The sequence below is a fragment of the Paroedura picta genome, chromosome 15 (genome assembly GCF_049243985.1).
Source record: "Paroedura picta isolate Pp20150507F chromosome 15, Ppicta_v3.0, whole genome shotgun sequence".
Lineage (NCBI taxonomy): Eukaryota > Metazoa > Chordata > Lepidosauria > Squamata > Gekkonidae > Paroedura > Paroedura picta.
This window is the reverse complement of record NC_135383.1, coordinates 16,743,810-16,756,379: the sequence shown is the minus strand read 5'-3', so window position 1 is coordinate 16,756,379 and position 12,570 is coordinate 16,743,810. Positions and strand designations below refer to the sequence as shown.

The window sequence follows — 12,570 nt, the reverse complement described above, 5'->3', positions numbered from 1 at the left end:
TGCAGGACGGGCTTCCAAGGGGGTGGGCCAAGGCAGGTTGGCATGGCAACAGAGGTGGGGTGATGCAGCCCGGCCTGTGGGACTCGGCCTCCTTTCGGAGTTCTCCCCCCCCCCCACATCCCAGTCCCTTTCAAGGCTTGGGAGAGCTCTTTGTCTCCCGGGTAGGCCTGCCACTCGGGGTCAGTGAGGTGACCCCTCCTGCCCCCTTTCTCAAAGCACGTTCTTCAAAGCGGCATTAGGGAGCCTGGAGCCTTGGGCTGAGCAGATTAGGAAAAGCCCAATCCTGTTTGCCCTTTGTGGTGCGTGTGATCGTGCGCGGAGGGGGAAGGGTGTCGGATCTCGGAACAGGAGGGGGGCATCTTTCTGGGCATTAGAAGGGCCGCAGCCCAGGCAGGGGGCATCTACTTGGCAGGCAGAGGCCCTCTCTGGCCCTCTAAGCAGCCGCTGCCAGACAGAGGAGGCAAGACTTGGGAGGATGGATGCAAGGGAAGATCGCTCCCTCCCCCCCACTGAACAGGGGCAGCACAGTTGCAAGGGGGCCTCTGTGCCCCTGGGAAAGGATCTCTCAGAGCCAGAATGGAGACGGGCACCCCGCCCCCAGCCCGATTCTCCCCAGCTTTCGAAAACTAAACTTTGCAATTTGCAGCATGACTGCTTGCATTTAAGGGGAGGGGGGTGTGACGGAGAGAGAAGGCGCTTGGGGGAGTGGTTAGGAGCGTGGACTTCTAATTTGGCAAGCCGGGTTTGATTCCCCGCTTGTCCACATGCAGCCAGCTGGGTGACCTTGGGCTGGCCACGGCACTGAGAAAGCTGTTCTGACTGAGCAGTGATATCAGGGCTCTCTCAGTCTCACCCACCTCACAGGGTGTCTGTTGTGGGGAGAGGAAAGGGAAGGCGAATGTAAGCAGCTTTGAGACTCCTTCGGGTAGAGAAAAGCAGCATATAAGAACCTCCTCCTCCTCCTTCTCCACATGCAGCCAGCTGGGTGACCTTGGGCCAGTCCCGATTTCTCTCAGAACTCTCTCAACCCCCTCCTATCTCAGAGGGTGTCAGTTGTGGGAAGGAAAAGGGGTTTGTAAATCACTTTGAGACGCCTTCGGGATAGAGAGAATCAGGGCATGAAAACCAACTCTTAAAAGCCAGCGTGGTTGTCGTGGTTAAGAGGAGCGGACACTAATCTGAATAGCCGGGTCTTATTCCACACCCCTCCTTCATCTGCAGCCTAGTGAGTGACCTTGAGCCAGTCACAGTTCTCTGAGAGCTTTCTCAGCCTCACCTCCCTCACAGAGGGCCTGTTGTGGGGAGAGGAAGGGAAGGCAAGCCGCTTTGAGACTCCTTTTGGATAGAAAATAGTAGGTACAAAACCCGACCCTCGCCTCTCTCGCAAGCCCCCTCCCCCATTAGAGGGGCGCTGTCAATCTTCGACGGGAGGGGGGGGCTCTCCCCTCACCCTCCTGGCGGCGCTGCCTCTGCCTCTGGAGACTCCGGACCTGCCCCCTCCCCGCTCAGGGCTCGGAGCCGTCGGGGGGTGCGGAGGCGGGGAGGGAGCTGCTTGGGCCCCTCCTCTCCCCCTCCCGTCGGATCAGGCCACCGCTCCGGCGGCTTAAAGGCGGCGCCGGGCGCTGTCTGTGCGCCCTGGTGCTGAAAGCGGCCGCCCGTCGAGGATGCGCGGTGCGGTGCTGCGCTGGTTGGCGCTGCTAGCGGCGGGCCTGGGGCTGGGGCTGGGGCTGGCGGGCGGCGGGCCGGCCCTCTGCACCCTCCGCAGCCCGCTGGGCGCCGGGCGGCTGGGCTTCCAGGCCTCCGACGGGCGGGAGCTGCTCAGCGCCACTTGGGAGCCCGGCCGGGGCGTCCTGAGCGCCTGCCGCGTAGCCGTCGAGCCGCCGGCCTTGGCCGCCTTCCTGAGCCGCTGCAGCCGTCGCGAGTCGCCGCAGGAGCCGGCCTTCCCCGACCTGGAGGCGGCCAAAGAGGCCTGCCGGCTGCAGGAGCCCGGCCACGCCTCCCCCCGACGGCGGACCAAGCGCGGCTTCACCTACCCGGGCACGCTGTGGTGCGGCGCCGGCAACATCGCCGAGAGCTACCAGCAGCTGGGTAAGCGGGGTGTGGGGTGCGCGCTTGCGTGTTCTTTCCAGCCTCTAAGGAGAAAAGGGGCTTTGGCTGCCGGCTGTGGGGAGGGGGCTGGCGAGGGGGCGCGTCTGCGGCGCTCCATCTCCCGTGGAAGACAGCTCTCTGCCCTGCCAGACAGCAGCCCTGGCTGCATTGAGACCCTCTGAAGCCCACCGCAATCGAGAGTTTAGGATGGCCTGCCAACGTTACGTCACCACACGGGGACAGGCCCTGGCAGAAAAAAATGAGCAGGATTTTTGCAAAGACTCAGTCCCGTGACACCTGTACGAACCAGGAAGTTCTATTCTGGGTACAAGCCTTGGTGCTTTAAGACCGACACAGTTCAATTCTGGGTCTTTTGGCCCAGATGGGTGGGCAGATGTGCGGTCTGGAGCAACAGAGCAAACCTTGAGCCCAGCGGCCGAGTTTTACTCTAGGTACAAGCTCTGGTGTGCCTGCCCACTTCTTCAGGTAGATTCAGGTGAGTCAATGGGTCGGTTCATCCAAACCAGGGGTAGTCAAACTGCGGCCCTCCAGATGTCCATGGACTACAATTCCCAGGAGCCCCTGCCAGCGAATGCTGGCAGGGGCTCCTGGGAATTGTAGTCCATGGACATCTGGAGGGCCGCAGTTTGACTACCCCTGATCCAAACTGTGCGTGCTTATGGAAGCTTCTATGTAGAATTAAACCTTGCAGGCCTCAAAGGGGCCCCTGGACTTGAAACCTGTTCTGCGTCTTCAGATTAACACAGGTTAGACCAACATAGGCTCACCTGAACCTGTCCGAAGCAGTGTGCCTGCACACCAAACATACATCCAGAATGAAACCTTGCCACTCTTAAAGGGGGGCCCTGGACTCAAACGCTGTCTTATGACTCCAAACTGACACAGCTACTCACTGGAACAAATTTTGCAGAGATCAGTTGTGCCATGTGACAACGATCCTTCTTTTGCCTTCAAGTCACCTAAGGCAAGATGATCCTGCGTAGAGCAGGGGGTTGGACTAGATGGCCTGTATGGCCCCTTCCAACTCTATGATTCTATGATTCTATGTGACAAGCAGTGGCTTATCGTTGCCTGCCTCTGCGTGATGACCCTGGGCTTCCCTGGGGGTCTCCCCTCTCACTGCTGACCAGGGTTAGCCGAGAATGGATGGGATCAGGATATCCAGGCCAGGGCATAGCAGCACCTAGGGGTAACGTGCATGTGTGTGTGGGTGTGTGTGTGTGTCCCTCTCTGTGTGAGAGAACTCCTTCGACAAGAAAAGTGCCTGCTGCAGTGTTCTCAAAAGTCCTCCGAATAAGCCAAGAGGCCAGTGGCCCCTTCAAGACGGGCGGGTCTTCCGGGAAGAGCTTTCCCCGGCTGCCCCTTCTCTTCTGCAACCGTGGGTGATCCCTCCCCCTGGAGGCTCCCAGCTCTTTGGGACAGGGCCAGCGGCAGGGCTGCCAAATCCAGATTGGGACATTCCTTGAGATTTGGGGGTGGAGAGGGGGCTCAGCGGGTTAGAAGGCCAGAGAGGCCACCCTCCCAAAGAGGGATTTGCTTAAGGGGGACTGATCTCTTTATCATTTGGCAGTGGGGTGCCATGTTGGGCGGTCTGCGGACCCCGTCTGGAGGCTGGCAACCCAAGCTAACAGGGAAGGAGGCTGGTGATATTTGGGCCTGTTGCTAAGAGCCCCAGCTTCACAGTTAAGGCTGCAGGATGAGATAATAAAAGAAAGATGAGCATGCAGACAGTAGGGCAGGGGGGTCAGCAGCTTGTGGGTCAGAAGCCCCTTGCAGGCCCATGTTTTTGGGGAAGCACCGGCTGCTGGTGTGCATGTGTGAAGAATCAAGGTGCCCCACCTCTCAGCCTCACCCACCTCACAGGGTGTCTGTTGTGGGGAGAGGAAAGGGAAGGCGACTGTAAGCCGCTTTGAGACTCTGGGTAGAGAAAAGTGGCATATAAGAACCAACTCTTCTTCTTCCTCCTCTTTTTCTCTTGCTGCATTGTATGCATACTCTGGGAAGAATGCAGAAGAGGGCAGCAAGGTCATGCAGTGGCAAGGGTCCCTCCGTGACTCTGATTGTTGGCTTGGTCCTCAGGATGGGATGAGTTCCACTGCTCAGGATTGGATTCTTTTCCCTGCCTCTCTTGGTCCTGGCTTTGGTGCTGGTGGGGTCATGATTCTGGCTCCCAGTCTTCCTGTCACATGACCATGACGCCATATGCTTACAGCTCAGCAGGTCTGGAAAAGGCCCCGGATTCTATGGCAAAGCAGGACAAGGCATGCATCTTGTTGCCTTCTCCCTTTTAATTCCCCTCAATACACAGGTATTTCAGGACAATGCAGACTTCCTGTCAGGGCTTAATTTGCCCTGGTTCATGGAGGTTATAGAGAAGAAGAGAGGCTGACAGTCACCTTCCCTTCCTCTCCCCATTAAAGACACCTTGGGAGGTAGGTGGGGCTGGGAAAGCTCTGAGAGAACTGCTCTATGAAGACAGCTCTGAGAGAACTGTAACTGGCCCAAGGACAGCCAGCTGGCTGCCTGTGGAGGAGAGGGATACATGGAAACCTTTCATTGGACGTTACCAGTCTTCTATATTCAACTGATCCTGCTTTCTGCTGGTCACATTGCGTGGCTGGGGCCTGTTCAGTTCTTGGAGAGGCCTGCCTGCCTGTCTATGTCCATCAGGCAACCCTATTTAGGGGCTGCTATGTATATGTTGCCCCCTCCTCTCTCTCTCTGTCTGGCCAAAATGTGGCATCTTGATGAGACAAATAGCTGTGTATTTTGGAATCCTGTATTGTATTTTAATGTAAATTATTAGAAGAGCTATTTTTTATACCCCACTTTTAACTATCTGAAAGAATCTCAAAAATGGCTCACAATCGCCTCCCCTTCCTCTCCCTACAACAGTCACCCTGGGAGGAAGGGGGGGGGAGAGCTCAAAGAGAACTGATCTGCAAGAACAGCCCTAGGAGAACTGTGACTAGCACAAGGTCACCCAGCTGGCTGCATGTGCAGGAGTGGGGAATCAAAGATTAGAGGCGGCTGCTCCTAACCGTGACACCAAATTGGCTCTCCATAAAATTAGGATTATGTTTAAATTGAATCAGATTTGTATGTTCTTATATGCCATAACCCATCCTGAGCCTCTAGGGAAAGGCGGGATGAAAGTACAATAAAAGTTGAAGATCATCGGCCTACAGTGCCTGAGCTCAGGTCGAGGGGCTAGCGGGTTGCTCATCCCCTTGCAGAGGGTTTCTGGCACTGCCTCCCTTCTCCATCCTTCCAGGGGTGCACCGGGAGACAGACAGGTGCTGCCGGGAGCACGACCACTGCCGAGACGTCATCCACCCCTTCACCTTGAAGTATGGGTACCGCAACTTCCGCTGGCACACCATCAGCCACTGCGACTGCGACAAGAGGTGAGCAGGAGTATTGGGAAGCGTTCCCTCTAATGCAGGGGTAGTCACAACCTGTGGTCCTCCAGATGTCCATGGACTACAATTCCCATGAGTCCCTGACAGGGGGCTCATGGGAATTGTAGTCCATGGACATCTGGAGGAACACAGGTTGACTACCTTGCCTGCTAAGCAGAACTGGACTGCCGTAGTTTTACAATAGGCAGTGTGAAACCCTGTGCAGCTCCAGACTGCTGTCGAGCAGAGTTAACAGCAACGACCCCAGCCCAGGGTTTAGAGCAGGGGTAGTCAAACTGCGGCCCTCCAGATGTCCATGGACTACAATTCCCAGGAGCCCCCTGCCAGCATTCGCTGGCAGAGGGCTCCTGGGAATTGTAGTCCATGGACATCTGGAGGGCCGCAGTTTGACTACCCCTGGTTTAGAGGGAGCACTGATAGTGGGGTGGGTGAGAAAGGCAGCTGGAGAGGAGGCGCAAACCACATTGGGCTCAGCCCGCCTCTGCAGGACTCCCACTTCTGATATAAGCCAGCCGCTTGCTGGTAAGAAGATCCTGAAGAAATCCCAGATACTTTTTCCTCTCCTGCTGTTCTTGCAAGCTGCTTTGACCCAAGAGCAAAAGTGGAATATAAGTGTCTTGTGGGGTGGCCAAATGGTGGCTTTCCAGACGTTCGTGGATTACAATTCCCATGAGCCCTTGCCAGCTTGTGCTAGCAGTTTGGCCATCCCTGTGCAAGTCGGAGTCCCCCAGGCTTTGGAAGCAGGTGAATTCTGCGGTTGGCTTTTCCTTTTTCCTTGTATGCCCTTTGTTCGACACAGCGGCCAACACAAGCACTGAGAGTCAACATCTTTAGGCAGAGAAAGGCTAAGGAGGGACTGTGATGGTGAAAGCATTTGAACCAAAGGGAGAAGCCTAATAAGGCCTGGGTTGGGGACTGAAAGCTCCATTTTAATTGACAAACAATAATAGAGTTGGAAGAGGCCAGACAGGCCACCTGGTCCAATCCCTTGCTCAATGCAGGATCAGCCTCAAGCATCCGTGAGAAGTCTCTGGCCAGGCACTGCTTAAAGATGGCCAGTGAGTGGGAGCTCTCTACCTCCTTAGGCAGCCTGTTCCACTGCTGAACTACTCTGTGAAATATTGTTTCCTGACAGTTAGCTGGTATTGTTCTCCATGCAGTTTAACCCATTACAGCAGATCCTCACCTCTGCTGCCAACAGGAATTCCCTGCCCTGTCAGAGGTAGTCAACTTGTGGTCCTCCAGATGTCCATGGGCTACAATTCCCTTGAGCCTCTGCCAGCATTTGCTGGCAGGGGCTCATGGGAATTGTAGTCCATGGAAATCTGGAGGACCATAGGTTGACTATCCCAGCTCTAAGTGACAACCTTTCAAATACTTCAAGAGAGCCACCCTGTCCCCTCTCAACTTCTTCTTGAGGCTGAACATTCCCAAGCCCCTCAGCCTTTCCTCCTAACACTTGGTCCCCAGGCCCCGGGACCACCATCGTCTCTCTCCTCTGCCCCCTCTCAATTTTGTCCACATCCTTTAACATTCCGCAATGTTTTGTTATTGGTTTTATCATTCTTCCCCGAAACAATCCACAAGGCCGAGCGTGGGGGTTTCAGGGCCACACGGGCCCTGCTGGAGCCACCTGCTAACTGGAGCTCTTTCTCTCCCCACCGGCCAGGTTAAAGGCCTGCCTGAGGAAGGTGAACGACACCGCCTCCCGCGTGGTGGGCCAGGCCTTCTTCAACGTCATCCAGGTCCCCTGCTTCGAGTTTGTCTACAAGAAGCAATGCGTGGAACCGTATCTCTACGTTTGGTAAGTGGGCCTTCCCAACCAAGGCCCCAGCAATGGTGACAGCAACAGGAGGAAGGGTTCCTTGAATCGGCTAGGCAAAAGTGGGTGATCAGGGTGGCCTTGGGGCAAGCGGCTGGTATCAGCAAAACCAAAATAACGCAGGGTGAGAAAAGAGAGTTTCCAGCAAGCAAGTTGGAATGTCAATGTCTCTTTGGAGGTAGGCACAGTTTATAGGCACTGGTCTTTTGCTCACACCTTTGGGGGGTCAAATGGGTTGCGGCAAGGCAAGCAGCTTGGCCGGGGGGGAGGGGGAACGCCACCCACACAACAGCCTTGTGGGGTAGATCGAGATAGAGCATTCGCCTGTCGGGAGCCGCGGAAAACAACGAGATTGGCATGGTGAGACAAGAGGCAGAACTGAACGGAGAAACCCCGGAAAAAAAAAACAATTTATACACAATCCTGAACAATGGATCTTCACGCCATTGGTCAGTTTCGGTGTAATTTCTGTGAAAGAACACTTGCATCATTTTATGCTTGGGGGTCCCCACAACATGAGGAACTGTATTAAAGGGTCGTGGCATCAGGAAAGTTGAGAACCACTGCCTCAGGCTGAAGCAAAACTCCTTTGCACTGTATGCAGGTCCCAGTTGCTTCCCTTTTTTCCTTTCCTATTTCTTCCTAGGTGCAAGAATTACAGCACCATGGTTGTGGCCGAGGCCCAGGAGCCGGTGCTGTACGACTACGGCGGGGAGGTCATCGACGGCCCAGCCACGCAGCGGCCACCTGCCACGTCCACGTCCGCAGCTCCTGGACGAGAGACCACCACCGTTACCGTCACCACCACCACCCTCCGAGCCAGGCCAAGCAGCTCCCCTCCGAAGAGGCGTAAAGGAAAGGGCAAGGGCCGGAAGGGCAAGGGGTCAAAGAGGATCAAGGGGGGCAGCTCTGGCAAGTCCCTAGAGGCCCCAGGGCTGGGGAAAGGTGCCTTCCCCGGGCAGAAGCTCCCTGTGGCAGAAGAGGAGACCTTTAACGCCGTCCTCAGTGATGAGCCAACTGGCACACGGACTAAGAAAACGGGCACTGCACGGTCCGCCTCCTTGCGCCCTTTGCCCACCCCCTCCCCGAAAAAGAGGAAGGGCAGGAGGAAGCGTCTTCGGATGCAAAAGCCCAGCTGAGATCCCGGCCTGCTGAGTCTTCCAGGGGACCCAATCCGTAAGCAAGTCCGGACCATTAAGGGCAGTCTCCCCTTACTAACCCCCTCCTCCCTTCCTGCCAGCGAAGCCGTTGCCCCCCCCTCCCCAGGTCCGGAGCAGCCGAGGCTGGGGCACGGGCCCAGTGGCATGCCGAGACTTGCTTAAATTCTGCAAACGACACACACGCTGGCATGCGTTTTGCAGAATTTGTGCTTCTGGTCCTGGCAGGAGGGCGCGGAGAATCCCAAGATTTTCAACACAGCATTAAAACAGATTTTCGGTTGTGTTTCCGGACCACGGGGATTCTCCGGCGCCCCGATTCCGCACCCAAGCGTAGCTCTGTCCTTTGGAGGCCCATGACCGGGGAGGGGCCTGGTGAGCCCCACACGACTTGCAATGGGAGCTTGCCGGTTTGGTTTCCCTTGAGAGAGAGGCATGCCACGGTAGGAACAGTCTACCTGCTTGCTGGCCCGAGGGAAGGAGAAAAAGGTTGAGGAGGCCTCTAAGCCAAAGACCGGCTGGGGGCTCCTGTTACCACCAGCAGCAGCCTAGATGGCTCTCCGCCCCCCCAAACCCCAGTGCCCCTTCCCGTCCGGTGCAGTGCAGATTTCCGCCCCCCACCAAGAGGCCTCCTCCCAGCCAAAGCTCCGGCTGGTTCTTTGGACACTGTAAAATAAAGACCAATGATGCATACCCTTTGGCACCTCCTTTACACACACAGGCTTGTCTCTAGTGTGCTGTTTTTGTTTGGGGGGGCTGCTGTCTTCCTGGCACTCTTGATGTCAACGTTATCTGCTTTGCTAGCTGCTACACAACCACCCCTTCCCGGCTTCCCAGCCCCTCCGCCAATGAGTAGGCAATGGGCAGCTTGGGTTTTGGCCTCCGTCAAGCGACCAGGAAGCCTTGCGGCTTTGGCCCCGCTCCTCCTGCCCCAGGCCGCTCTGGTAGATGTGCTGCCCGTTCCCGAAAGCTTCCCCCTCTGCTCCTGCCGATGGCTGTCCCCTCTGGGGCAGTTTCGTGCCGGGTGGCCACAGTCTAACTCCAAGGCTAGACAGAAAGGTTATCTAAGCAAGGAGCAGCATTTGGGCCCTGACATCCCCACGCCAGCTCAGATGTGTCTCCTTTGGACGATGAGGGGTGGGGCACAAGCAGGGTCTCCACCGGCTCTTTAAGGAAGTCATGTTAGAATCCAGCCCGGCAGAGTCTTTGAGGCCAATGACAGTTTCGGGCAGCGAGCTTTCGAGGGTCAAAAACTCTGTTCCATAGATGAATTCAGGCCAGTCCAGCACAGGAAGCTGGGATGGGTGAGGATTAGCCCTCCTGCCATGGCAGCAACACCCCCCCCCCTTTAAGAAGAAGAAGAGTTGGTTCTTATATGCCGCTTTTCCCTACCCGAAGGAGGCTCAAAGCGGCTTACAGTCGCCTTCCCATTCCTCTCCCCACAACAGACACCCTGTGGGGTGGGTGAGGCTGAGAGAGCACTGATATCACTGCCCGGTCAGAACAGTTTTATCAGTGCCGTGGCGAGCCCAAGGTCACCCAGCTGGCTGCATGTGGGGCAGCGCAGAATCGAACCTGGCATGCCAGATTAGAAGTCCGCACTCCTAACCACTACACCAAACTGGCTCTCTTTAAGGGGCCGGATGAGCGTTTCTCAAACAGCTGAAGTTGCAAGGATTTCTGCCCCACCCCCTCCAACTCATGGCTTTCCTGGGAGGAGCTGCTCTGTAAAGCTGGGGGGACCATTCCAGTCTCCACCCACCTGAGCGCAGCATTCTCCTCCCAGCAGGGAAAGACCCCCTGCTTCAACTGTTCCCTTGAAGTCCCCCTCCTTCCCCTCCACACCTACTTAGGGATAAAGAGCTCAGCCAGCTAAGGAGAATATTTAAAGGGAGCTGCTTGGCTGCTGAATTGACCCTGAAAGCGAGCTTTACCCCCACACATGTGGAACCTGGGAAATGCAGGCAGGAGACGGAACCAGCGGCAAGAGAATGCAGGAAGGCGGACATTCCTTGGCATGGGGGGGGGGGAAGGAACACTGCCTGCAAACAGAAGCTTAACATAGCAGAGAGGAAGGTTCTAGCCCCACCCACCCCCTTTTTGTCCTGCTGTGCTGGATCTAGATTTGTGGGAAATATTTTGACGTTAAGGAGCTTTCGAAGCTGCGGCCCAGATCCCTGTCTCCGCAGCCCTCACCACCCTGAGAACTGCTCCTCCCCGTCACAAAGAAAGCCCAGAGCAGAACTCGGCGCAGAAATTATAGCATCCTTCCTGCGATCCCATTCCTGGTGCAACCAAACAAAATGCAACTGAAAAAGGCCCCCTGGGAAAGAAAGCAGGGCCACACGTCCCCTAGACAGGTGACAAGCCTGCTTCTCTGCAGTGAGAATTACAGGGCAAGCAGTCCCCCCCCCCCCCACTTGTCACTGCATGAATAGGGGCAGACACTCCGCTCTGCGCTTGGAGCCAGAAAGGGAGAGTTCCCAGCTGAGAGCCACAAATCCAAATGTACAGGCAACATCCCCAAAGAGAGAATCATAGAATCACAGAGTTGGAAGGGACCTCCTGGGTCATCTACCCTTTGCACTATGCAAGAACTCACATCCCAATCGCTCATCCACGGTCACCTGCCACCCCCTTGAGCCTTCACAGATTCAGCCTCGATACTAAGAGCGAGGAGCCACGAGACAGAGCAAATCTAGCACAGATCTGTATTAAAGGGAGGGGGTTTGAGTGAAAAGACCCGTTTCCTTCCTCAAATGGGCCGGCTCCTGGGGACGCCCCTACTGCACAATTGACCCGTTGTTCTGCCCACCGGCAGCAGGAGCAGGGAGGCCACTGTCCTCGGCACCAAGATCAGGAGAGAGGGGTGACCCCGCCTGCTTTGTCCAGCGCACCCAAGTCATGCCCCCTCCCTCTTTTAAGATTCCGCTTTTGCGGCAAAGGGCAGTTCAGACTTTTACACCAGCGTACTGCGAGAGAAGAGTTGGTTTCCATAACCCGCTTTTCAGTACCGGAAGGAGTCCCACAGCGACCTTTTCCCTTCCTCTCCCCACAACAGGCCCCCTGAGAGGTAGGTGGGGTTGAGAGAGCTCTGAGAGAACTGTGACTAGCTCAAGGTCACCCAGCTGGCTGCATGTGGAGGAGGCGCAGGAAATCAAACCTCGCTCTCCAGATTGGAGGCTGCCGCTCTTATCCACGACACCAAAGCTGCCCTTTCCCAAATTGCCAACGCAAGACAACCTTTTAGAATGGCCAAAGAAAAATCACCAGCTGACCCCTGCCAGCATTTGAATTTGCAGGCATGGAAGCCGGCCAATCCTCTCCGCTTCCCCCGCCCCCTTCCCCCTTCCCCCGTTCCATTTGCCACCGTCGGCTGGGAGGCGGAGAGAGAACCTCCGTGAGAGAGTTCAGCAGAAACACAATTTATTCCGTCGGGTTCTGTTTTGAGCAGATACAGAGGTGGGAGGACAGGCTACTTGGCATTCAAGCCACACCGTCGGGTGCACAGAAGCTCTCAGGACCTCCCGGCTCAGTGACAAAAGCCGCCTTGCCCGGGGTTCAGCGCTGCGGCTCAGGTCCCTTTTTGTGTGTAATACAACTGAATAAATATTGTCCTGGGGAGCGCCAACCCAACTCAACTTGGAGGGTGGGGGAGAGGGGGAAGCTACAGCCGGTACCCTTCCAGCCAAGGTCCTCCGGGAGGCTGGAGGGTCTCCTGAAAAAAAGCCCTTTAGCCATACAATGCTGCCGACCCAGCGAAGAGTAGGAAAGGAAGGGGAGGGCAGAGAGAGAGAGAGAGGGGGGGGGGAACGAGAAGAAGGCCCCAGACGGACCAACCAATGGGTTTTGCTGGCTCAGTTGCTGGCGGAGGGTGCTTCCGTAACCGCTTTAAAATGTTTATTTCTCAACATCTGGGAGTAAAGACCGGGCAGCGGCCGGAACTGTGGCTGCTAGGAAGATAACCTTGCTCGGAAAGAGAGGCCTGGTCCGCCCACGCCAGTGCAGGGTGAGCCGAGGACTCGGCCGACCGGGAGGCCGCCTAGCGTGGCAGCGAGTA

General features: G+C 56.4%; 1 protein-coding gene across 1 annotated transcript; it reads left to right on the top strand.

Moving 5' to 3' along the window:
* Window positions 1–687: 687 nt before the first annotated feature.
* PROCA1 (protein interacting with cyclin A1) lies at window positions 688–9,228 on the top strand. The gene is made up of 4 exons (XM_077311781.1): window positions 688–2,088; window positions 5,384–5,516; window positions 7,201–7,335; window positions 8,000–9,228. Exons 1-4 carry the CDS (start codon window positions 1,665–1,667, stop codon window positions 8,490–8,492), a joined length of 1,185 nt encoding a protein of 394 aa, XP_077167896.1. The 5' UTR covers window positions 688–1,664; the 3' UTR covers window positions 8,493–9,228.
* The last annotated feature ends 3,342 nt before the right edge of the window (window positions 9,229–12,570 follow it).